General features: G+C 42.6%; 2 protein-coding genes across 5 annotated transcripts in view; one reads left to right on the top strand and one right to left on the bottom strand.

The window, feature by feature from the left end:
* SPECC1 (sperm antigen with calponin homology and coiled-coil domains 1) overlaps positions 1–26,942 on the bottom strand; it is a 422,681-nt gene that overhangs the window by 279,676 nt on the left and 116,063 nt on the right. The gene's annotated exons all lie outside the window — the stretch shown is intronic.
* On the top strand, positions 1,729–2,684 carry LOC130044408 (mitochondrial import inner membrane translocase subunit Tim9-like; the record flags this gene model as incomplete). The annotated part of the gene is made up of 1 exon (XM_056137139.1): positions 1,729–2,684. A coding segment is annotated over one exon (291 nt), but the record flags the coding sequence as incomplete, so codon positions are not given.

Genomic DNA, 26,942 nt, shown 5'->3' with positions numbered 1-26,942 from the left:
ATGGCAGTCTTCTCAAAATATTAGTGAAACAATACACAAAGGCTGTTTGTGAACACGTAGAGGGTTATATGTTATATGTGTAGAGTGACAAGATTTCAATTTCTAGACAGTTCTCTTCTTGAATACTGAGCTATGGAAACTGATGTCACTTTATTTACTTGCATGAAGTAATAAGCAATCAATGTGTTATATAATTAATATGCTTGAAAACTCAATTGGACACTAACCCAAGACAAATCCTGGGCTATGTTAACCTAAGAGATTTATCCAAGTCCTTAACAGTTTTCAAACTCTTCATTCTCTTGTCTTTGCAGGCAAGTTTAGTTTAGTTCGTGCCTTTTATTCATTCGAGGACGAGTTATCATTAGTTTTCTTGCCTCCAGTTTTGCTATTGCTCAAATTGTTTCTCCACCCAACTCGTCAAAAATGTAAATCTGACCAGTCACATCTTTGCTTAAAAGTTCCTCGTGAGTCTCTCTATGGATATATTCATGGCCCCCTGGATGCTCACCCCCAAAAGCTTTCCCCAGCTTTCCTCAACCTTTAAGTAAAGTTCCCAGTTCTTCATAGGTATACAAAAACCCTTCGTAATCATGACCTTAACTCTATCCCTATTATTAAAAAATATACTCTTCTACTTTTTTTTTTCTTTTTTGGGTCATACCTAAAGATGCTTAAGGGTTACTCCTGACTCTGCACTCAGGAATTACCCCTGCTTGGGGGACCATATTGGATTCCGAGGATAGAACCCAGGCAAACGCCCTACCCTCTGTACTATTGCTCCAGGCCCACTCTTCTACTTTTGATGCCTTCAACATACACTTTTTTGGGGACCCGTGTTTTCGTATCTACATTTTTTCTCTGTTTTGATATTAATTCTATAACTTGGTTGCCCAGCAAGTGTCTTTTAATTCTTCAGAGCTGCCATAACTATAAGGTGGAGCGATAGCGCAGCGGGTAGGGTGTTCGCCTTGCATGCGGCCGACCTGGGTTTGACTCCTTGTCCCTCTTGGAGAGCCCGGCAAGCTACCAAGAGTATCCTGCCCGCACGGCAGAGCCTGGCAAGCTACTCGTGGTGCATTCAATATGCCAAAAACAGTAAGAACAAGTCTCACAATGGAGACATTACTGGTGCCTGCTTGAGCAAATCAGTGAACAATGGGAGGACAGTGCTACAGTGCTACAACTAAAGGCTTGGTTATTTGTATATATTGCCTTGTATATCCTCTATTTACAAAAAAACTATATAAAGAGATTTTAAGTATTAGAGTTATAAATACGCCATAAAATTACATAAGAGAGGCAGGAGAAATAGTGTAAGGGCTGAGCATATGCTTTGCTCATGGGAGGCCTGGATACCCAGTACCACAAGGTCCCCGAGAACTAATCCAGGTCCAGTACCATAAGGTCCCCGAGAACTAATCCAGGACCAGCTCCCGAAAATCACTGGGTATGACCTGAAAACAAAACAAAACGTAACAAAACAGAATTTTATTTATAAAATAAATTAAAGTTCCGCTCTTCCATCCAGCGGCTGTGGCTCCCGCCTTGACCCCAACCTCCGCCCCCAGGCTCGACTGGCAGCACTCGCCCCCCCAGCCAGGTACTGGGGTCGGACGCGAGAGCTCGTGCCTAAGTAGAGATCAAATCTGACTGGAGACATTCAAGCAAGAGCTGGATAACTACTTTTCCAGAACATAATGGAAACACATGCATCAGAAAAGGTAACAATATACATACCAAAAGAATATTGCTGCACAAATACCAGAATCTGATCAGATAAAACAGTTTAAGGAATTTCTTGGAACATATAATAAACTTACAGAAACATGTTTTTTGGACTGTGTTAAAGACTTCACAACAAGAGAAGTAAAACCTGAAGAGACTACCTGTTCAGAACATTGCTTACAGAAATATTTAAAAATGACACAAAGAATATCCATGAGATTTCAGGAATACCATATTCAGCAGAATGAAGCCTTGGCAGCCAAAGCAGGACTCCTTGGCCAACCACGATAGAGAAGTCCTGGTCAATGGACTATCAATGAAAGATTGCCAACAGCTATGGCATTGCAAATGAGGATTCACCTGACAGAATCCCCTGAAAGCAGTAGCCACTATGTTAAACCGTCTGTCATGACTGTTTGGCACCTGGATAACCACTGGAGAAACAAAATTGCCATCTGCCAGGGATAATCAGAAGGTCTTATATGTTCATTGAAAATAATAAGATGCAACATTTGTTGAGGCCTTACAACAAATTCAGCAGCTTGGTTACTTGATTCAAAAAAATAAACCATTGTTTCGTCAGTTGTGACTGTTAATTTTAAAGCAAAATATGTGTTCAATCATGTACAAGATAGAAAATTTTTTATTACTAAAAGTAAAATAAATGGAAGCATCACCAAGCAATTGTTTATACTATAGTATAGTATTCTGACTGGACTCTGGGTACGTTGAAATGTTTTTTCAATCAGGATCATCCTCGTGTTCCTGTTCATTCATGTCTGCCTCAAATTGCTGGTAAATACATAAAATAGTTACTTGCTAATAATTCCAACCAATGCACGATCTTTTTCTTGCCTGCCTTGTTGTTAAGGGTGGACATTACACATTGTTATCTATATTTCCATCTACCTTCAGGAAACATCCAGTCTGATACTAGCATGGAATGTTTAAGAGTTGACTGTTAAAGCTTCAGTGGTGTTGTTTTGTGTTTTCAAAATCCAACATGAATAATTCCACGTCAGAACAACAATATACATTGTATTCTCAGCCACTACATGTCATTGGTGTAATAAAAAGTGAACCAAAGTTGAAGTAATATCTAAAATCCAAAAGATTGGGTAAATAAAAGTGGGGTTAATATCTAAAAAATAAATAAATAAATTAAAGTTCCCTTTCTGCCCCCAAACACAGGAAATCACTTATATAAAAGAGAACTTCAAAATGAGAGCCCTGTCTCATTTTATATTCAAAAACAAACTTTAAATCAATATATACCTAATTGTTAAATATGTGTACTTTTGTAAATGTAAAGAGGAAAACTTTTTTTATTGCTCAACTTTTCATTGTTTCTGTTTTTGGGGGTCCTCCCCAGCAATGTTTGAGGTTACTTCGTGTGGCAGTGCATGAACTCTCAATCCCAACATTTGAAACATTTTCAAAATCATAAAAAGCTATAGAGGGGCCAGAGAGATAGTATAGTAGTAGAGCCTTTGCCTTGCATGTGACTGACCTGAGTTCGATTCCCAGCACCCCAAGCACCTCCGAGAGTGATCCCTGAGCCCAAGATCAGGAGTAAATCCTGAACACAGCTGGGTGTGACTTCAAAAGCAAAAGAACAAAAGACAAACTGACATGTATGTGGGAAAACAATAAGAATAATTGGTGCAAAGGTAGCATAGCAGATACGATGCTTGCCTTGTACATGACCAACTCAGGTTTGATTCCTGGCACTGATTATGGTTCCCCAAGTCCGGAAAGTCATTTAGTCCTAAGTACCACCCAAATTAAGGGAAGAATGAGAAGGTAACTTGCCTAAGGCTAATTCACTGGAGAGGGGTACAGCCAGAGTTTGAAGTGTGTCACAAGTCTACCAAGCCCAAGCTACTTAATCTTGTGTAACTAAATGTGGAATTTGAAAACACTCACACGTCTAAGGTTTCTGAATGCATAATGGCCAAAAGTTAATTCAAAATCAACCACATAATAAATTCAAGGTGCTTCCAGCAGTGGTCACTTGTGTTGCATTTCTCTGGCAAAGAGGGGTAGTGAGAAGGAAAAGTTTAAGTAGCCTGACCCTACACCCAGGGTTTTAACTGCCAGTCTTTGTGCTACTTCAGGTTCACAGTTATTTAAAGTTTAAAAACTGCTCCCTTCGATTAGCCCAAGGTTTGGCAACTCTTTAGGGGACTCAGTTTCCCATGCAGTGGTGCTTAAGGCTGTTGTTCACTACAGTGAAAGAAGAAGAGTAGCTATGTCTGAGGCCAGGGATCAGATATTACATAGGGAAACGGTCCATGGGGCAATATCTGCCACAGTTTCAAAATTTTTCTCCTGGTGAAGTCATATTGGGCTTCCTTAACTCTCCCAGCAAGAGCTATAATGACACTCAAACTGTCTTCAAAAGACGCTCAGTAGAAATTCAAGGCCAGTGTGTTCTGCTACTCAAATTATCTCCCCAGGTTCCCCACCCGACTCTCCAATCCCCGCAGGGTTCATTTTTGTTGGGGTTTTTCAGGGGTGGTGGGGTTGGCAGGGTGGGTGGTCAATACTAGATCTGGTCACCCTCTGTGATGCTCAGGGCTTACTCCTGGCTCTGTGTTCAGGATCACCCCTGGAAACACTCAGGGACCATATAGGGTGCTGGGGTCAGCTGCGTACAAGTCAAGCATCTTAATCCCTTTATTAAAAACCAGGGGGCTTTTTACTGGGAGCTCTCACCCTCTACCAAGCACATACAACAATTCCAGATTCCAATGAGGAAAGCAGGTGGTCAATATAAACCCCAGGGTTTGTGCAACCAGCTTAAATAGTGAGTTCTTCCTCAGCTGGGCAATGGGCAACATACTGTAATGCAAGTTCCTAGATGCCCTTCAAGGGTAGCCCTGCCAGGCCTGGACATTTCCTTTTCTCTGCATAGTATCCAGCCAATCATCTCAACTCTGTGCCATAACAACTGTTTATACTGGGTCCGGGATCTAGTTCAGGGTAGGACACATGTCTTAATGTGTGAGGCCCTGGGTTTGACTCCCTGGCACCACAAAAACATAGAAAAAAATAACTATTTGCTGTTACCATTCTATTTTTAGTCACAAAAATCAGAGGAAGTGCCAGAGAGATAGTGCAGTGAGTTAAGTGCTTGCCTTAAATGCATTTAACTGGGTTTCACTCCTGGCACCCCATATGTGCCCCCAAGTTCTGCTAGGAGTGATCCCTGAGCACAGAACCAGGAGAAAGTCCCAAATACCACCAAGTGTGTCCCCCAAACCAATCAACCAACCAATCAACCAACCAAAAAAACCCCAAAAGCTGAGGAAGACCTTTAATATTTTACATGGTAGGGGATAGTTACATTAACTGATACAGTCATACAAAGACAACCAATGAATTCCTTAACATAATAAGTTAGAAGGCAGGCTGATACATAAATAAAGAATATGATCCCTGGGACACTGAAATAGAGTGCATATTAGAATACAAGGTTTGGGGTTTGAACCTATCAGTCATTTCCTACATCTTTCATACCAAAGAACTCTGGGGTCATGACAATGGTGGAAAGTCATACTATTCTTAGCTCAGGAATAAATCTAAATTACACGGACTAAGCCAATCATGGAGATTCCATTTTCCTTGTTGGTGACTGTTAGGGATGATATATGACTGCTTCTGAGACGTGGGGAAAAGCTTTCTTGCTTGTACAGTTTTGTACCAGAAATGAGACCTTCTTCTTCCACTTGGCTTTGACCTCTTGGTTCCACTGCTAGAGCAAGAACAACAAGCTTGAGATGGTGAATGGTAAAGGGTCAGACAGCCAACTCAACATTCTTAGAATGGTAGACCAGAAGATAGAAAGAACCTGGTTCCTCAGTGACATTACCAAGCCTTCAAATTTTACAACTGTTGAGTCACTTCCTTTTGTTTTGTTATACAACATGGTATACTTCCTCCATGTGGAAGCCTAGCTGTATTAGATATTATCTGACCCAACATCTATTTTTGTTTTTATAATTAAGGAAATCAAATGCAGAAATTAAGTTACCTTGCCCAAGGATATATAGATTAAAAGTAAAGTGCTAGAATTTAATTCAGCATGTTGCCTTTAAAGCACTTCTTCCTATTCGATTCTGGCCCTAGTAGAATTTGGACACAATATCTTTAAAAAGGTGGCAATTCAATAACTATAAACTGTGAGAAATTATAAATCATAAAAGTGGGAGAGAATAGAATCATTCTTAAACTGTAGCACTGTAGCACTGTCCTCCTGTTGTTCATCGATTTGCTCGAGTGGGCCCAGTAACGTCTCCATTGTGAGACTTGTTGTTACTGTGTTTGGCATATCGAATACTTCACGGGTAGTTATACTTTACACTAGACTTTGCTGTGCGGGCGAGATACTCTCGGTAGCTTGCTGGGCTCTCCAAGAGGGGCAGAGGATTCGCAGAGGAATCAAACCCGGCTCGGCCGACCAGCCACAAGCAAGGCAAATGCCCTACCGCTGTGCTATCCACAGCTTAAGTATGAATAACCCCGTTGTAATATAAATGGAAGAAGAATAAAATATGATCACAGCAGTGTAAATTTCTAAATATAAAACTTCCCTCTTTGTACCTGTGTCAGCTACTGATTCACTAAGTGAGCATGCAAGGCCAGGTCTCAGAGTCGGAGAGCTCTTATCCACACTCGCTGGGTGCTTGGTATAAATAATAAAGTAGGTTTATAGCATGTGTGGCTCTTTATGTTGTCTCATCTATAAAACTCCTTTCGAGAGTTCAGTAGCAGAAAACCCACTCAACTACACAAGGAAGCTTGCTTTTGCCATGCTCCTGACTCAGTTATGGAAGCTCTTCCACCAACCAGCCCCACCAGTGCCGTGGCGTCCCTAGCATCCCTGACTCATGTGGTTTGATCTTGCCCCTACTATAGGTCTCCTCTCAAAAATGTCTGTGTCTAATTTGGATTCCCAACACACCAAAAACTGCCTCCCCCAGCTTGGCAATGATACTAATAATCTTCCTAGCAGTATTACTGCTGAGATAGATGTTTGGAAAGATAATCACCATAGTGCGATACTGGTTATTTCTGAGAGGGGGTGTTTTGGATCATGCTTTAATTTTGTGTTGTTATACATAATATGAATTTTAAAAGATATCATGCATTAATTGTTTTAATAAAACCAATGTTTTTATTAGCAAAAATTATTGCCTGGGTCCAGAGAGATATTCAAAAGTCTTAAGTGTCATGTCTGCTTGGCATGTGAAAGGCCTACATTTAATCCCCAGTACCACATGTTTCTCTGTGAAACATCAAAAGCAACCCCTGAGTACATAACCAAGATCACTGGGCCTGATCACTGCCAAATGTATCCCCCAAGCACCCCTCCCCCCCAATATTATCAAAAAACAATTAAGTGGTTTTATGCTGGCCGTAACAGAAGGTAAACTGTTCCATGCCTCAGAGGGCTTTGATTTCTTTGGTATATAAGTCATATTCAGTATCTTTTTTATAGATGACACTTTTCGAGCTTCCCACAGTCTAAGGAAGGGGATAACTTTCACCTTCTTGGAACGCAAGTGGCTAACTTGCTGAACAGAGATGGGGCTCACACCAGGCAAAGCAAGAGGAAATTGAACAGTGAAAAAGATGAAAGGAGAGTAGCACAATTTAGTGGCAAAATTGGAAGAAAACTTTCTCAGGCAAATAATGTATACACTGGCCTAAAAAGCATACTCCTGTGGTGGTGATAGTGTCAAGAATTGGAGAGGGTCTGTAAGGACAGACGGCAGACCCAGGTATCCAGGGACCTGGAGATCAAGCAGGGACAGACTGAAACAGCACAAGGGTCCTTCATGAAGTGAACTATATTCTAAAGCTCAGTTGTTCGCCAGGAATGCAACTTAGTCCCTCTACTGAAACATCACTGGATTGTACATTTGAAAAGGGTGTATTTTATGATCTATAAATTGCATTCAATAAAGATTTTTTTTAAGGGGGGAAAAAAGTCAAGGGAGAGAAATAGATGAGCTTTCAAGACTATGTTATTTCTGAACTAGAAAGGGCCCTGTCCTCACCCTGGATCAATTAGCATGACTGAAGCCGGGGGAGCCAAGCCGGCCCGGGCAAAGGCGGAGACTCGGGCTTTGAAGATGAGAGGCGGTAGGGGGCCAGCATCACCACACAGGGGCGGCCGCCTCCTGAATGCGCTGCCAGCAGGGGCACAAAACGGGCTCAACTCAAAGCGAGCTAGAATCATTAGGCAGGAGAGAAACTGTGCAAGGCAGGACACACCGAGAATCTTAAGAGGAAGGCAAACGCATCGCTCCAGAGGTTTTCTAAAGAGGAGAGAGAGCAAACGCGCCGTTGGAGGGCGACGAAGAGACCTTGCAGGCGCAGCTGCTGACGCAGGCCGGGCTCGCTCTGACACCCAGAGGGGCAGGGGGCAGGGGTCGCGCGAGGGCGGCGCCAGGCCTGGACAGCGCGCCCGAGGACCGGGCCCCGCGGCCTGGCCCGGCTGTGTTCCGCCGAGGGAACAAAGGCTCGATTGTGGGAAAGCTCTGCGTGCTCGGAGAGAAAAAGACTCCCTGGAGCCCAGGGCAGGGCCGCGGGGAAGCAAGGCCAGGCTGGGACGCGGGGCCGCGCGGGCGACTAGTCGGGCAGGGATACCCTGTCCGCACCGACGCTGCCTGCCCCCCACCCCCAGTCGAGCAGGGATGCCCCGAACGCACCGATGCTGCCCCCCACAGTCGGGCAAGGGATGCTCGGTCCGCACCGACGCTGCACCCCCAGGCCCCCCAGGCCGTCCTGCGGACGGGACTCACCGCGCCAGCGGTCTGACGCTGCGGCGGGGCCCCACCCAGCAACGGTGCTTCTGCGCTCACGGCTGGTACCTCGGTACTGGGGCAGTCAGGCGTTTGTCCCCAAGCCTGGCGATACTCGTGACTTTATTTTCATAATCTCATTATTACATGAACTGAAAAAATACAGGGACACACAGGCACACACACGCACACACACACACACAGTTTTGTTGAAAGACAAGTACTTGAAGACTCGATGAAGGTGGGTCCTTAAAAAAATACCTGGAGCAATGAGAAAAGATTCAGTAATTATTTGTAAATAGGTGAACAAACAGATGCTGCAGGTAGTCTTCTAAATACTTTAAGTGCTTGCTGCTATTGAAAGAAACTAAAAGTGGAAGGAACACTAGATGTATTACAAGTAGGGAAAGGTGTTAAGGATCTCCAGTTCATAGGCACACTCAGAGAAAATTTTTGGCCTTAGAATCAAAGATCAGTGAATCAGTACATGCTTGCATGTTTTAGGTGAAAATAAGAGGTTTTTTTTTCTGTTTTTGGGCCACACATGTTCAGGGCTTATTCCTGAGTGTGCTCAGGGATCATTCCAGGAGGGCTTGGGGGTACTGTATGGGGCACCAAGGATCGAATCTGTGTCAGGGCACTTAACCACTGTACTCTTTGGCCCCATGAAAATAAGATATATTTTTATAATATGTTATATATTTGTTATATTAAAATAATGCATGTTTTAGTTCTTAAATTTCTCTAATTTCACTGATTTTTGTCAATTGACTGAGACTTGTCCCAGTTACAGAAGGCAAGAGACTCTGGAGCTACCACAGCCAGGAAGCCACTATGTTTTTAGGTAATACAGCTAAGCCGAGTAGAATCAGGGGAACTGAGAGGAAATGGAAAGACACGGACAGGTGAGACTCACAAAATAACACGAGAATGTATCTGGATGACAGAAAAATGACAGATAATTCCAGATGCTCAAAAATCAGAGAAGCTACAATGAAGATGAGTGGCTTTGTTCACACAACTTCTATGAAAACACAATGTATGGGGCCAGAGAAATAGTACAGTGGGTAAGGAGCTTTCCTTGTACCCGTCTGACTCAGATTTGATCCCCAGAATCTCATATGGTCCCCTGAGCCTTCCTGAAGAGATCCCTGAGCTCAGAGCCAGGATCTCTGAGTACAGCCGCTCCTGTCAGTAGTGAGCCTGGCTATGTCAGGCCAATGACACTGTGTGGCTTGGTGTCTGCAATATGACCAGCAGGACTCCAGCACAGGTTTTTAAAGATGGTTTGTAAAAGCCTGAAAGGAGAGAGAGTGATCACCAAGAGCCAACATGGAAAGGCTAAGAAAAAAAAATCACTGAGAAAATGCCAAACTGCTCCAGCACCCTTTCTACTGGTGTTCATTTCAAAATCCACAGTCTTAGCTACTCCCAATAATAGGAATGGTAGCACCAATGGATTAATTTGCTTGTGGCCCCATGTCAGGATGTGTCAGGAATGATAGAACACAGCAGTGTTTGTGCTTTCTTATGCAACTGTTCTTACAGTTCAGTTGTTGCTCCACTCTATACAAGTTCTGCTCTCCTCTCCTTGTCATTAACAACACATTTCCTAAGCAACACCCAGCCCATAGACAGTTAAATAATTGTTCATTTAAATTATTATAACACTTTAACTTAATGTGCAAAATTAATTCCCACAGCCTAAAACACCACAACCAAGCTCTCTTTGGCATCAATCAGGTAATACATATATACACACCCAAACATTAAGACAATCTTTGTTCAGATTCACCTTGCTCGGTTCACTTGGATGGGAGGAAGTACACTCTTCTTCTACTCTGACTATATGAACTTTAATTTGCTTAGGAAAGCCACTTGTGACAGTATTTTTAAATTTCTGACAAGGAAAACAATATATAAAGACAATTCAAAGACCAGCTCAGTAAGCCAAACAAACTTTAAGGAAGAGAGAATATAACACGGAAAACCTACTGCATGTCTGCCGCCAGGAAAAGCAGAATAAAAGAACAGTAAATCTAATCATGTTTTCCATGGAAAGATCGGAACACATCAGGTCAGAACCACATTCAAGGACATATGGAAATTCTTCTGGAATGTAAAACTCGCTCTATGGTAAGGCCCCATTTTCCTTCTCTTTTCTTGTCTTCCACCATGATACCTGGAGTACAGATACCAGACTCTGTTCTCCTGACCATGAAACACCTTGAACTTAAGAAGTAGAGTCACTGATGAATCACTTATAAAAACAACTGTTAAATGGGGCTGAAGTGATAGTACAGAAGGTAGGACATTTGCCTTCCATGAGGCAGACCAGGGTTCAATTCCCAGCACCCTATATGGTCGCCTGAACACCGCCAGGAATGATCCTTAAACACAGACCCAGGAATAAGCTCTGAGCACTGCCAGATGTAGCCCCCAAACAAACAAACAAACAAACAAAAACAACAACTATTAACCACTACATTTAGAAGCAGAAACTGGCCCTATTAAAGGACTTTAGACACAATGGAAAGCTGCTTTATGCTTCATCTCATAACACCTAAATGAACGCCATTTAAGGCCATTTCACTCACAGTTTAACCTGTATGTTTCTGTTAGTGTAATTAGTCACATAAATACCCATTATTGATAACTTATTTTCATCGTTGAACTTTATCGATGTGTTCTCAGTCTAATTCATAATCCAGTCCTCAATGCAGTATCACTCTAATATGCAAAAATAAAACCCTTACTATAATATCACTCTGAAACACATTATTCAATCCTCTCTCCTGGCTAAGGGATCTCTTGGCTTAAGCACACTGAAATCTAACAGTAGTGCTGTGTTTTTGTATTATAAATATTATAGAGAGTATAAATACATGAATTGTTTTAAGACTAACAAAGGAGAAATTGAAGATTGGTAGGACATTCATCCTTATTATATATACTTAAAATAACGACTTTTTGGCTTACAATATTTAATCACTTATTTCCTTCACATTCCCAAAGGAGAACAAAAGGATCATTTTTTTAAGGTTACAGTCCCAAAAATGAAGTGTTTCCTTAGTAGCTGACTTCATTTCAGTTTATTATGGTGAATCAGCTTTCTTCCTTTCCTTTGGAAACTGAAAAACATACCCGCAAATTCGCAGTTCTAAAGAGTGCACTTTACTTCTATTTTTTTATTTTTCAATTCCCCTGTATTTCCTCATCTACTTTATTTAGATGTTCTAGCATTTATCTCTGCAAAGCTCCTTCCTATGGTAGCAACAATTCATAAGCCACTGGCAAGGAAGAGAGTTTCAGCAGGCAGCATCCATGCTCTTCACTTTCTTACACGACAGGGTCTTGGTGGCAGTCTGCAGCCCAGTCTGGCACATGACCAGGCTAAAAATGGAGCATCACATAATCATATAAGCCAATGGAGAAAAAGAAGCTGACAAAATGGAACACTCATGATAAATATTGGAAAGAGGGAAATTTCTCAGAAAAATTGTAACAGAAGGGAAATTTCTCACTTTGAAAAGAGCATCTTCAAAATCCAGCAGGTAGCATTATACTAGAGTAAAATAATGAATCTTTTCCCTTGAGTGTCAGGAACAAGGAAAAGTATGTCTGCTCTCAGCCTTTTAAAAACTTCTAGATAATAAAATAAGGCAAGAAAAGGTATATGGATTAGAAATGAAGATTTAAAATGGTGGGACTGGAGGAAGAGCACCTGGACTTAGAGTGATAACACTGAGAGTGTTCTCATGAGTTCAAGTCCCCAGTGGCCCACATGTGCTGAGTGTTCAGTTCTGTCACATGAGTCTGGCAACTACTACCTGCGACTGCTGACACTGCAAGCAATTTCTACAGACACTGTAACTAGGTGTGTGTGTGTGTGTGTGTGTGTGTGTGTGTGTGTGTACCACAAAAGGGGTGCGACTTCTGGCAAGCACTGTGACTTAAAGGATGTGTGAGCCTCAATGCCTCTTTTGAAAATCACAACACCCAAAAGGAGAAAGAGAACAAAAGGGAATGCCCTGCCACAGAGGCAGGGTGGGATGGGGCGTAAGGGGGTGGGAGGGATACTGGGATCCCTGGTGGTGGGAAATGGGCACTGGTGGAGGGGTGGATATTTGATCATTGTATAATTGAGACCCAAGCACAAAATTTGTAAGTCTACAACTGTACCTCATGGTGTCTCACTAATAAAATAAATAAATAAATAAAAAGAAAAATAACTCTAAATATTTTTTATTAAATATTTTTTAAATGTGAAAAAAGATGTGTGAGCACTGTAGTGACCCCCAGCGAGTACCAGCCATAACTGTGTGCTCTATAAATATGTGTGCAAGTACCACAACTAAGGAATGAATATGACAATAATACGTAGGCACCTCTTGCCACAATAAATATGTGTGCAAGCACAGCAACTAAAGAAGCACAAACCTCTGTGAGCAGGATGGCTGAGTGTTTGAGTACCACAATCTGGATGCGCAATCTCCATCAGGTACAAATCTAACAAAGTAGGTACAGAGCTTACATGCTGAAAACGACAAAATCCAAGTGAAATAAATCAAAGATCTAAAATGGAGAGACAAACCACATACGTGGGTATCGGAAGAGTCCGCTTCCATGTAAATGACCCAGCTTTACAACTAACATTGGAACAGACACCATGCTGCTGAAACTCACAGGTCTTCAGGCTGAAAACTCTGGGGCACCCTGTGTGTGGGGGGGTGGACTCAGTGCCCATCCTGCCAAAGCTCTGGCAACCACACCTACACTCCACTACTGCTGCCACACAACTGACCCAACTTCACTGCTTCACAATTAATCTCCATAGAGATGCCAAGACAATGAAACTCCTGGATCTCCTGGAGCCTGGGACCACATATGTGGCTGTGCAACACCTCCAAATGATTCTACAATATTGATAGCCCAGCAGGAGCACAGCAAATTAGATGGGAGAGTAGCATAGAATCCCACTAAGCAAATCTCAATAAGTAAAAACAATAGCACTAAAGGCTCAACTAGCAACAAACAACTCAGTAAATCCTCAGATGATGACTTTCATAACAACAATTTTACAAATTTTCTATTACTGAACCATCTTTTGATAATTGCTCTTATCATTTTGTTGTAATAAGGAAAAAACAAATAATTCTGTGCCTCCCAAGGGGGTAGGCTTGGGGGAGGGTGAAACTGAGGCAATCATGGAGGGAAGTTCACACTGGTAGTGGGTTTGGTGTTGAAACACTGAATGCCTGAAACAACTGTATTATGAAAAACTTTATAAACCATGGTGTTTAAATAAAGTTAGGAAAAAAGGGTCATGACATTGCTCCAGAGACTCATGAATAAATCCTGAAAGAGATAGCCACAAAGTTTTTCAGACAACAGTTCCTGGCTGAAACATGTGGGATACTCCAAAGAGGTTGGGCCAGCACCCACCCCTGCAACTGCTCGCTCCCACACTCCAAAGTCACTACCATGCCTCCAGTCAGACCCCATCATCTCAGGACCCCATTTCTCAAGCCCCACAGAGAAATTAACCTGCTGTAAACTCAGGTACATGATGGGGCTTGGTGACTGAAACCTCAGGCTTTCTCAGAGTCAGGATGGGCTACCTATCCCCACCTCCCGGTACTTCCAGAAGCCCCACAGTCACATCCACACCCCAAAGCAGCCACCTAGTTAAAAATTTAACTCCAGCTGTACCCCCAGTTAAATATTTTGGATTTTGAAATTCTACAAAACTGGTAATTTAGTAGAAGCATTAGATGGGATGTAACTAGATTAGATGGGATGTAACATGAAGTCAACCAACCTGAGCTAATAAAAACATTAACACAGAAGACTTAACATCTTAGAAATCCTTCATACGAGGGCTTAATTTCTCCGTGGTGAGATACAACAATTTACACTAACTTTCTTCTGTCACTGTCACTGTCCTTCCGCTGTTCATCAATTTGCTCGAGCAGGCCCAGTAACGTGTCCATTGTGAGACTTGTTACTATTTGGCATATCGAATATGTCACAGGTAGTTTGCCAGGCTTTGCTGTGCGGGTGAGATACTCTCTGTAGCTTGCACACCCGGCAATGCCCAGGGGTTACTCCTGGCTCTGCACTCGGGAATTACTCCTGGGGGTGCTCAGGGAACCATATGGGATGCTGGGAATCGAACCCGGGTCAGCCGCGTGTAAGGCAAATGCTTTACCCACTGTGCTATAACTCCAGCCCCCTCATGAAAATTTAAGGAAACTAAACACCTAAGACAATAGTGGAAAGAACAATGAAGTTAAATAATCTATTTAATTTCAAGGCATAAATTACAATGACCAACTATCACCAGAAACAGAAATATAAAAGAGTGGTACAAAATACAGAACTCAGAAATAAACCCACACAAATATGTCCAGCTGATTTTTGACAGTGGAGGAAGCTTATCCTTTTCCAGATTTGTTGCTGGAGTAACTGAAGAGCCATTAAGAAAAAGGGAAATTTTGGTCAAATGTTCCCAAGAGTTAACTCAATAGAGACAACATGATCAAATGTAAAATTGAAACTATAATTCCTTTAGAAAAAAAAAAACAAAGAGAAAATATTCAAGATCTGACACAAGGTAGAACTTTTTTGTTTTGTTTTGTTTTGTTTTTTGGGCCACACCTGGCAGATAATCAGGGCTTCTTCCTGGCTCTGTGCTCAGGAATCACTCCTGGTGGGTACTGGTGGTAGGGAGGAAGTGATGGGGTCCCGGAAACCGTACAGGATTCAACCTGGGCTGGCAGCATGCAAGATGCAAGTCCTCCCTGCTGCACAGTCGCTTTGGCCCAGGCAGAACATCCCTAAACTTAAAAGCAAAGTGTGATCTATAGAAGAGAAAGCTGGTAAGATGAACTGAGCTGAGAATCAGGCTTAGTAGCACGAGGACACAGGTTGCACTCCTGGCATTGGCACTGCATCCTTGCATGTAATTCCAGGTGGCACTGCCGTGGTCATCATCGGTGCCTCAAGAGTGTGACCTCTGGGGCCTTGCAGCCAAGTGTGTGCAAACATCACAACTGTGATGTGTGTCCCCTTGCAAGCACCACAACTAGATGTGCAAGTATTGAAACCAAGTTTGCAAAAGCTCCACAACCCAAGTGTGCCCCTTCATCAGCCACTGCCATAATGGCAACAAGAACAAAGGGAAGTTGTTGAGAAAGTAAGAGAGACTGAGAGAGAGAGAGAGAGAGAGAGAGAGAGAGAGAGAGAGATAAAAAATAAATAAATCATTTGCTTTGTGAAAGATTGTTATGAATACAAAAGACTAAGTAGAGACTGGGAGGAAACATTTGCAAACTACATAGACAACAAAGAACTAGTATCTAGAATATACAGAAACTCAACCCAATAGATAAAACAAAAATCAATTAATTCATTGTAAAATGAGCAAAAGCCACTGTATCACTGTATCACTGTCATTCCGTTGTTCATCGATTTCCTTGAGCAGGCACCAGTAACGTCTCCATTCATCCTAGCCCTGAAATTTTAGCAAGTGCCACATTGGAGGCTCTTTCAGGGTCAGGGGAGTGAGATCCATCATTGTTACTGGGTTCTGCATATTGAATACGCCACGGGGAGCTTGCCAGACTCTGCCTTGTGGGCAGGATACTCTTGGTAGCCTGCTGGGTTCTCCAAGAGCAAGAACTAGACAATAAACGGTTGCATGGCTGCAAATGCGGCTGCACACTTCCAGCAGCTTGGTTTTATAGTCGCTGGGTCTTGACAGTTGATGGAATTACACTGCGCCAGGGGCACTTTACACTTCCACCTAGCTACTGGAAGATGGGGGATCTGGGTGAAGGAGGCCAGTCCTGATCCGAGCAGGCTTGGAGATCTCAGTCCCGGGTCCTGCACACCTGGATTCCTCTGCCTGTTCCTTCATGTGTGAGGCTCGTCTGAGCATGTGGAGAGTGGTCTTAAACATGGCTGTGGCTTGTTTCGGAGGTCTTCAGCTGCTGGGGCTCTGCTCGGGGCGGGGAGGGAAACTCAACCTGGCCCCCTCCAAGGGGTCCCGGTGAGGATAGCCAGGCGCAGGGGCAGAAGACTCTGCCATGAACAAATATTTCACTGAACAGGAGGTAGGCTAAACCCATGAAATCATGTCCAATAGCAGAGAGAGCAAATCAAAACTACAATAGGTATCACCACACACCTATCCTAATGGTTAGAATTAAAGTGACAGCTTATATGGGTAAAGATGGTGAAGAAATTAGATCACTCATACATTAATTGTGTGTGTGTATGTGTGTGTGTGTGTGTGTGTGTGTGTGTGCATGAATATAAAGCAGTATTGCCACTAAGGAAACAGTTCAGCAGTTTCTTTAAAAACTAAACCAAAGGGCTGAAGAGCTGGCACAGAAGTTAAGACACTTGCCTGCATTCTGCCAAGCTTGGTGTGATCCCTGGCACACTAGTTGGTTCCCCAAGTACTGACAAGGATCACTCCTGAGCACAGAGCCAGCCAGGATTAGCTACTGAGCACTTAAAGCTATGACCCTAGCAAAAAACCCCTTTCTCTGAAAACCCTCCAAAACTAAATTAAACATGCAACTACCATACAGTCCAATAATTTCACTCCTGGACATTTTTTTCTAAAGAAATTCTCCCCTCAAAAAAAATTTGTACAAAAGTCTATACACAGATGTTCATAACAATTTTATTCATAATAGCAAAAAAACCCCTCAAAAACCTGTAAAATAAATAAGATTCAATAGATGAACAATTAAACTGTGGTATATCAAAATTTATTCCTTTTTAATTTCTTCACATGAAACAAACTTTTTATTTTGGGGGGAATGGTCACAACTGGCGATGCTCAGGGGTTACTCCTGGCTCTGCACTCAGGAATTACTACTGGCAGTGCTCAGGGGGCCATATGGGATTCCGGGGATCGAACCCAGTTTGACCGCATGCAAGGCAAATGCCCTACCTGCTGTACTATCACTCCGGTCCCCTAGAAACAAACTTTTGATGCTGTTACAACAACTGGATTACCCTCCCTCCCTCCCTCCCTCTCTCCCTCCCTCCCTCCCTCCCTCCCTCTCTCTCTCTCTCTCTTTCTTTCTTTCTTTCTTTCTTTCTTTCTTTCTTTCTTTCTCTCTTCCTTCCTTCCTTTCTCTTTTTCTTTTGGCTTTTGGGGTCATACCCAGCGATGCACAGGGGTTACTCCTGGTTCTGCACTCAGGAATCACTCCTGGCGGTCCTCGCGGGACATTATGGGATGCCAGAGATCGAACCTCGGTCAGCCACATGCAAGGCAAACAACTTCCCCACTGTAATATCTCTCTAGCCCTCCTCTATATTTTTAAGTAGGGTATTATGTTGATTTTTTTCAGTAATGTGCAGTTTATAGGTGAATTTTATTTCATTTATTTATTTAAGGGTCTCTGGAGCCCCCTTTTCCTTGACTCAAAGTGTGCACAGGAAATCTGATGGCCAACTAACAACAGCTAAAGACCTGGCAGTTGCTCACTAAGGCACTCCTGCAAACAGAAAGTGGGTAGGGAGTGCCTTCAGGCCCCCTTTAGGTCACAACTAAAAGGATAGTAAAAAGAGGAAAGAAGGGAAGAGGAGGGGGAAAGGAAGAAAGAAAAAAGCAAAACTAGTCTGGGGAGTAGTTCAATATGCTGCAAAATACTCATTGCATGCAGAAGCCCTTGGTTTGATCCCTAGCACTACATGATACCAAAACACCAAGCTTGGAGTAAGCCTCAAGCACCTCTAGATGTAGACCCCTCACCCAAAAGACTCCAGCAAAACTGTGCCTCAACTCTCCTATCTCACACAGGTTAGTCCGAACATTTTTCCCTTCCTTCAGTGAGGGACAAATGATATGACCTAAATCCTCCTACTCTATAATGGAATTGCCCCCAAAAGTTACAATCCTGGACATACAGACTTCCCCTTGTGAAGTGGGTGATCCTTAAAAAATAAAATCATTAAATCTATAGGGAAAATGTTTTTTGGGGGGCATACCTGGTGGTGCTCAGGGATTACTCTCGACTCTGCTCAGGAATCACTCCTGGAGGTGCTCAGGGGATCATATGCTATGCCAACATTGAACCAATGTTTACTACAATCAAGGAAAGTACCTTAACTCCTGTACTCTGGTCCTCTGTAAAAATTTTCAGTAATTTTGGAGCCATCTGAGGAATTCAAGTAAATAATATACCCATTTCTCTGGCCAGAGGGAAAGTACAGCAGATAGGGTATTTGCCTTGCACACGACTGAGCTGGGTTCTATAGAGCACCTTGTTAGTATGTCACCCAATTCTAATAATGACAAAGAGAAATGGGAAGAGAGGCACTGAGTATGCAAACACTGTCTCAACCAACTACATATAGTTGTAATGGGGAAACACCAAAGTACTCACAGCAAGTGAGAACAAGAATATCACTAGCATAATACAACTCGGGCCACACATTAGGAAACAGAACTGAAAGTCACAGTTATTGGACCAGAGAAGACAAAAGGCATTGTTACATGCAGCTGATATAAGAGTGCACTTGGAAAACACGTGACAATCAGCTGAAAACCACTGGTACTAGGAAAGACATTAGTACGAGAAAGCAAGTGGGGCACTTACAAATCAAATATTTAAAATGCATGATTAAAAATGAAGCATGCTATCACGTCACATGAAAGCTTTGTAAGTGTTGCTCATGGTGATTCAGTTAAAAAAATAATTTTAGTAGAAGTTTAAAAAAAAGTGAAGTGTGCTCACCCCAGCAGCTCATATACTCAAAATAAAGTAACAGAGAAAATAGCATGGCTCTTACTCAAGGAAGATAGTCAAATTCAGGAAGCAGTTTGCTTTTCCCCCCTTTTTTGCTTTTTGGGTCACACCTGGCAATGCTCAGGGGTTCCTGCTGGTTCTGCACTTAGGAATTACTCTTGGTGATGTTCGGGAGACTATGGGATGCTGGAGCTCAAACCTGGGTTGGCGGTATACAAGGTAAGCATCCTACCCACTGTATTATCACTCTGCTCCCTGTTTTGTTAAGAGGAAGATAAAAGATGTGACAACTTAGGATGAGGTAACAGCTGCAAGGACTGGAGTGCTGAGGCACCTTAGGGTCTCCCAGGGACTCTGTGAGAACAACTCCAGAGCATCATCCTGGGCGTTGCCTCTGAGCACTTCCAAGGGTGCCTCAAGTTTTTTTTTTTTTTAAAAGAAGGGCAACAACCAAATCACTGCAGCCATAGTAGCAAAAAAGTATGGAACCTTGGCATAAGCCCAACAGAAGATGAGGAGACAATGTCCAACACAAGAGAGGGAAAGGAGGAGAAGGGGGAGGATAAGCAGCTGTAGTGGTAGCAGCTACTTGAGGGAAAGACAAAAGAAGACTCAGAACTTGGGAGAGCCCTATTTCTGGGTGGGAAGACTTGTAAAAATGATAATATTCCAACTCAGCTCCTTGCTAGGGCCTGAGTGATAATGCATGGGAAAGGCAAAGGTTCAGTTTATAGCACCCCATATGGTCACCCAAGCCCACCCACCAGAACTGATCAGTGAGTGCAGAGCCAGGAGTAAGTGTTGAGAATTGAAAAAAAAAAGTATTTGGCTCCTGGTCATGTGGCTCTGTAGAAAGTCACAGAAAAACTTCACTCAAAAGTGAGGTCATCCGCCTTTTTCCTTCTGGAAAGAAAGGTGGCAGCCGCTTTAGAGCTTTATGGAAAGCCAGGTATGAGCTGCTTATGATGGGGCGACTGAAACCTCATGGGAAGGAGGGCATTCCCGGCTTGTCCTTCACACCCTACCGAGGTCACGAGTTGCCCCCACAAGCGGCTCTCCAGCACGGCCATGGCTCCAGAAGCACAAGGACTTAATACAGAGCCCAGCAGCTTGCAGCAGAAAAGTGAATGGACTATGCCTTAATTCACGCCAACATGCCTGCCCGGAGGGAAAAGGGTGTTGCTCCCTTACGCCTTTTTCCCTCTGGAAAGAAAGATGGCAGCCGCTTCAGAGCTTTATGGAAAGCCAGGTATGAGCTGCTTATGATGGGGCGACTGAAACCTCATGGGAAGGGGGGCGTTCCCGGCTCATCCTTCACACCCTACCGAGGTCACGAGTTGCCCCCCACGAGCGGCTTTCCGTCACGGCCATGGCTCCAGAGCACAGAAACCAATATCATAATTATCTGACTCTCAGCAGAAATACTCCCAGGCTTAATAAGTAAAATATCAGAAATCTAAAATCGTGTGGCTGCTATTGTGGCAGCGCGACATCATTTGATTCTTGTGACCAGCTGTAGAAAACAAATTATTTCACAATGCCTTTTCAGCATGTCTGATTTGGGGGTGTAAACTCTAAATAATAATGGTGCGTCTTTTGCCGAAACAATGAATCTAATCAAAATAGATAGAGTGCTAACTAGAATTCATCTGCCTCACAGGCATTGGGAGGGTTGGGAGGGGGAGGTTTATTGGGGTTCTTCGTGGTGAAAAATAAGTATTGGTAAAAGGAAATGTGTTTGATATTTGCATGACCGAGACTTAAACCTGAAAGCTTTGTAACTTTTCCCACAGTGACTCAATAAATAAATAAATTAATTTAAAAAAAAAGTGAGGTCATTCTTCTTCTCACCAAAGCAACTGCAGAAAAGGCAGGGTCAGGAAAACAGATGGTATCACTTAGCTGAGAAATCAGAAACTCATTGGCATTAGTTTTGAGTTCAAAACATCCTCATACCCAGGTTATTTCAGACACTGCCAAGAGTTAAAACTCATTTCTGGTCCATCCATAATAAATGTTTGTTTGTTTGTTTGTTTGTTTTTTTAACGTGGCCTCTACATCAACAGAACGTTACTCAGCCTTAACATCAAAGAAAGTTCAACATGAATTAACCTTGACATGGTTTATGCTAAGTGAAATAAGCCAATTACAGAAGGACGGACACATAATGTAGGATTCCAACTACACAGTACACCTCACTGAAGCAGAATTTGATTTGATTCGAGTCTGATTCTTCATATGTAACATGGCTTGAACATTTACCTTCTAGGTTGGAGGAGTTATATCTTCCCACACATGAACCTGAGGTTAGAACCAAAGATACCAACTGAGTTCGAGGCATATGACTAGAGAATGAGTGGACATGAGTACCCTTGATAATATGGATGTCTGGAAAATGAGCTAGTTTTGATGTCAGAATCACAGCTGCTTGTCCTCTGAGATAGCAGAGATCCTGCAGCATTAACACACTTTGGTCAAAGTACAACCAAACATTGAACGTTCATTCAACGATGAATATATATATATATATATATATATATATATATAAATTTAAGAAAACACTAACATCTGGTTAAAACAATAACATTCAATTTAACTATGTGCAGTGGAGGTATCTGAGTAAGAACTTACATGTAAAATCTTTGTGACTACAAGAGACTACTGAACCAATAGCTGTTTCTAGAAGGGCAAGTGCTCCTTGCTCGCCCCATGCTCCTTGTTTTCCCTGTTCATCCTGTGTTCTTTGTCCCTTGAGTCCCTTATTAATAGCGTGCACTCTCTTTTCATCCCAAGTTCCTTGTTCATTTAGTGGGCACCATCAGCTCTCTTGTCTCTCGTCCCACTGACACTTTGAATGGAAATGTGATTCTACACCTACTTCAAAACCCATCAGCAGGACCCAACAACCTCACTCCTCACTTGTGCCCAGAATGGAGAGCAGAAACTTGGACACCTATTTATAAACCAATATTTGTAGCAATGTTATTAACAGGAGCACAAAAGGTATAAATACCAAAATGGATGATAGTGACAAACCCAGCGGTGGATAAAATAATAAAATGATATATATTACTTGATTTACTCGAGAGGGTGCCAGTAACATCCCCATTCGTCCCAGCCCTGAGATTTTAGCAGCCTCTCCTTACTTATCTTTCCCAACAGTTTTAGAAGCTCTTTCAGGGTCAGGGGAAGGAGACCCGTTATTGTTACTGTTTTTGGAGTATTATTCAGTCTTAAAAACAAAAGATAAACTGGCTTTTTTTTTTTTTGCCTTTTGGGTCACACCCAGCGATGCTCAGGGGTCACTCCTGGCTCTGCACTCAGGAATTACTCCTAGTGGTGCTTGGGGGACCATATGGGATGCCGGTGATCAAACCCAGGCAGGCCACATGCAAGGCAAATACCCTACCCGCTGTGCTATCACTCCAGCCCCTATACTGGCATAAATTCTAACCTAGATGAAATTTGAGAGCATTGTGCTGAGTGAAATAGATGAGACACAAAAGGAAAAATATTGAATTATTCTAACTATACTAATTACAAAAGGCTGCTAAAATCTCAGGACTGGGACGAATGGAGACATTTCTGGTGCCTGCTTGAGCAAATCAATGAATAATGGGATGACAGTGATACAGTGATGCTAATTACCTAGAATAAGCAAATTTAGAGACAGAAAGTAGAATTGTAGGGGGCTGAAGAAATAGCACAGTGGGTAAGGCATGTACCTTTGCATGCAGTCAACTTGGGTTCCATCTCTGGTGCTGCATATGGTCCCCTGAGCCCCACCAAGAGTGATCCTTGAACTCAGAGCCAGGAATATGCCCTGGGCTCAACTGTGTATGACCCCAAAACAAAAACAAAACAAAACACAAAGCAGAATGGCAGTTGTCAAGGCTGATGAGAAGCTGGATGGGGAGAAATTGCTTAATGGATACAGAGTTTCAGTTGGTAAAGAGAAAAAAATTCACAGATGGATAGTGATGACAGCTGTACAATTCAGAAAAGATTAACATGGAACATTCATATCATATACATTTTACCACATTTTTTTTGTAAAGCATAAGCAATAACTAGAGCCAGTTGACTCTAACTTCCTAAGTGCATCCAGAATCTGACTACTTCTAGTTCCATGACCAAAGCCCAGTCCAGACCACCTCTTTCTGTATTCTTGAAAGTGGCCTCTGATCTGGTCATCTCACAGTGACCATTCACTCTCTAAGGTAGTCATACTGAATGCAGGTCTTATCACTCCTTGGCACAAATTCTCAAAGTGTTCCCAACGGAGTTAGAGTGAAAACCCCAAGTACCAGCAATAGCCTAGGAAGGTTCTGGCCTTCAGAAAATCAAGTAACCCAGGAATTAGCTTAACAAAAGAGGAAAGAGACATATTAAAAAAACTATTAAAAAAAACTACTAGAAGAAATAAAAGAGGAAAAGAAGAAATAGAAACACAACCCCACTCATGGATTGGATGGGTTAATATTGTCAAAACAGCAATATTGCCCAAAGCATTATACAAATTCAATACTGTCACATTTATTTTTAAAAGACACATCTGTTACAATGGAAATTTATATGTATTTTTGATTTTGTAATTAATTTATAGCATATACTCTTAGATGATTTTGCATCTGGGTGGAAAGTTTTAAAAGGTGTCTACCCTATCTGCACTCAGGGTGAACTTCCCTGTTCCACGCTAAAAAAATGCTGATTATAGGAAACTCCCTGTAGCCATACTGATAAGATGTCATGATGTGCATGTGTCCCCATATTGCTGAACATGAAGCAAAGTAATGATGAGTTTGCAGTAATGCCCTGTAGTACAGACGCTTAGACCCGTGAGCTTTGTCTAAGGTTTCAGGTCCTTGCTTAGCCTAGATCCACCAGTCTAATCAACAGGTATAAATAAAGAACAGCTTGTTCTCCCACCATAGATTGTCTCAATGTGCTTGATTAAATGAAAGCCCATTACAACAGATCAAACACTCATAAAGTTTATATGGAGCACTAAACCTCCCTGAAATAGCCAAAGAAATCCTAGGGGAAAAGTTGGGATCCTCTCTCTCCAACTTCAAACTGTGCAATAAAGCTATAAAATGAAAATAATGTGGTATAATCAGATTCTCAGATCAATGGAATAGAATTAAGAGTCCAGAGACAGATTCCAAAGTATACAGACAGTTAATGTTCAAAAAGGAGGAAAAAACATGAAATGGAATGAGGAAAACCTCACCAACAACTGGTGTTGGGGAAACTGAGCAGTCATATGCAAAAAATGAACTCAGACCATAAAACACCATGCACAAAAGTCAAATCATAATGGATTAAAGACTTCAACATCATACCTAAATCCATAAATTACACTGAAGTAAACATAGGTAGGATACTTTGTGACATTGAAGCTAGAGGTATCTTCAATAATTCAAAACCACTGGCCAAGGGGGTATGGTGCCGCCAGCAAGTCAATCTGTACCTGTGAGGCGAGTGCATCAGCAGCCTGATGGCGCCTTCAGACTTCCAGATACCCCAAAATTGCTGCTGTACCTTTGGCCAGACCTCAAAAGCTTGAGGCAAAATTTACCAAGAAAGCAAACGGCCAAAAGTTAGGTATGTGGGAAACACACCCACAAACCACCTCCAGCTCAGCTATATAATTGGAGGCATGGCCTCTCTGGTTCCTGATTGAACTGCTTAATGGCCATGATCCCAGAGACTCAGAAAGAAATCTCGAAAGCCAGCAGCTTTTGGCAGAAATGTGTCCGGTCCCTGCAGTAGGTTACTGGTGCTGGGCCACCCCAGGTGGAAATAGGTTTTGTGCCTTGGCCAGTTCCCCCTGGCGGCCTGGTGGCCGCCGTCCTCCAGAGGCCACTGGACAGTCAGGTTTGGGCCCGCAGTGACGAGACACGCAGGGCCTCATGGGATGGGGGTGGAGCCGGTCCTGTCCTCTCCACCCCAATGAGACCCCAAGTCATCGCCCACGAACGGCCTCTCAAGCTGCTTAATGGCCATGATCCCAGAGACTCAGAAGCAAACCTCGAAGCCCAGTGGCTTTCGGCAGAAATGTGTCTGGATCATGCAGTAGGTTACTGTCGCCGGGCCATCCCAGGAGGCAAAGGGTGTTGTTCCTCCGCCTGCTTCCCCCTGGTGGCTTGGTGGCTGTTATCCTTCAGAGGCAATTGGACAGTCAGGTTTGCACCCACAGTGATGAGACATTTTGGGCCTCATGGGATGATGGTGGAGCCGGGCCTGTCCTCCCCACCCCAACGAGACCCCAAGTCATCGCGCATGAACGGCTTTTCTGGCCCCAGATCAAGCTGCTTAACAGCCATGAACCCAGAGACTCAGAATCAAGTCTTGGAACCCAGCAGGTTTTGGCAGAAATCCCTCCAGATTTAAGTGTTAAAATTTTGGAATTTCAAAATCGCTCGACCACTACTGCAGCCACGTGACATTGTATGTTATTCATAACCAGCAATAAAAAACAAATCATCTACTGTTGCCTTTTCAGCAGATCTGAGTGTTGGGGTAAAATCTCAAATAATAATGGTGGGTTTGGTGTCAAAATATTGAATGTGATCAAAGTAGAGAGAGAGTAATGTGGAAATCATCTGCTCCACAGGTAGGGGGAGGGTGTAGGATGTATTCTGGGGTTGTTGGTGGTGGAGAATGGGCACTGGTGAAGGTCCGGGTGTTTCATTGTATGACCGAGTCTTAGACCCGAAAGCTTTGTAACTGCTCTCACGGTGATTCAATAAATAAAATTATAAAAAAATTTTTAAAAAAATAAGGTGGAGTTCATGCACAATTCAATCAGCTAATCAGTGGCTGAATAAATAGCAGTACTCCTACATATATATATTAAAAAAAAAAACCCACTGGCCATCCAAACTGAAGCAAAGAAAAACAAATGGGATTAAATCAAACCAAGAAGCTTCTGCACCACAAAGGAAATGATGGCCAGAACAAAAAGACCTCCCACAGACCGGGAGAGGGTATTTGTCACCACTCATCAAATAAAGGGTTAGAATCCAATATATCTATAAAGCACTATAGTACTCTACCAAAAAAAAAATGGCCAAAATCCATCCCTATATAAAAAATGGGGGAACAGATTAACAGAAACCTGATAAAGAGGATAAACAGATGACCAAAAAAATACACCAAAAAAAAATGCTCTGTATCACTTATCATCTCACACCAGTGTGACTGGTAATACCACAAACAACAACCAGTGATGATGAAGTTGTGGGGGTAAAGTGACCCTCATTTACTGTTGGTGGGAAAGTTGACTGGTCCAACCTTTTTAGAAAACAATGTGGATGCCTCTCAAAAAAACATAGCTTCCATATGATCCAGCAATTCCACTTCTGAGCATCTACTCCAAGGACCCAAGTACTCTATTCAGAAAAGATATTTGTACTCCTATGTTCACTGCAACACTATATACAATAGCCAAAGCCTGAAAACAACTCAATTGTTCAAGAACAGATGACTGGATAAAGAAACTGTGGTATAGACACACAATGGAATACTACTGGCTGTAAGAAAAAAATGAAGTAATGAAGTTTGCTGTTATATGGTCAGAGCTGAATGAAATTAGTCAGGAGAGGGACAGACAAAGGATGAT

The sequence above is a fragment of the Sorex fumeus genome, unplaced genomic scaffold, assembly GCF_029834395.1.
Source record: "Sorex fumeus unplaced genomic scaffold, SorFum_2.1 ptg000122l, whole genome shotgun sequence".
Classification (NCBI taxonomy): Eukaryota; Metazoa; Chordata; class Mammalia; order Eulipotyphla; family Soricidae; genus Sorex; species Sorex fumeus.
The sequence above is the reverse complement of the archived record's forward strand: the minus strand, read 5'-3'. Positions and strand labels throughout refer to the sequence as shown.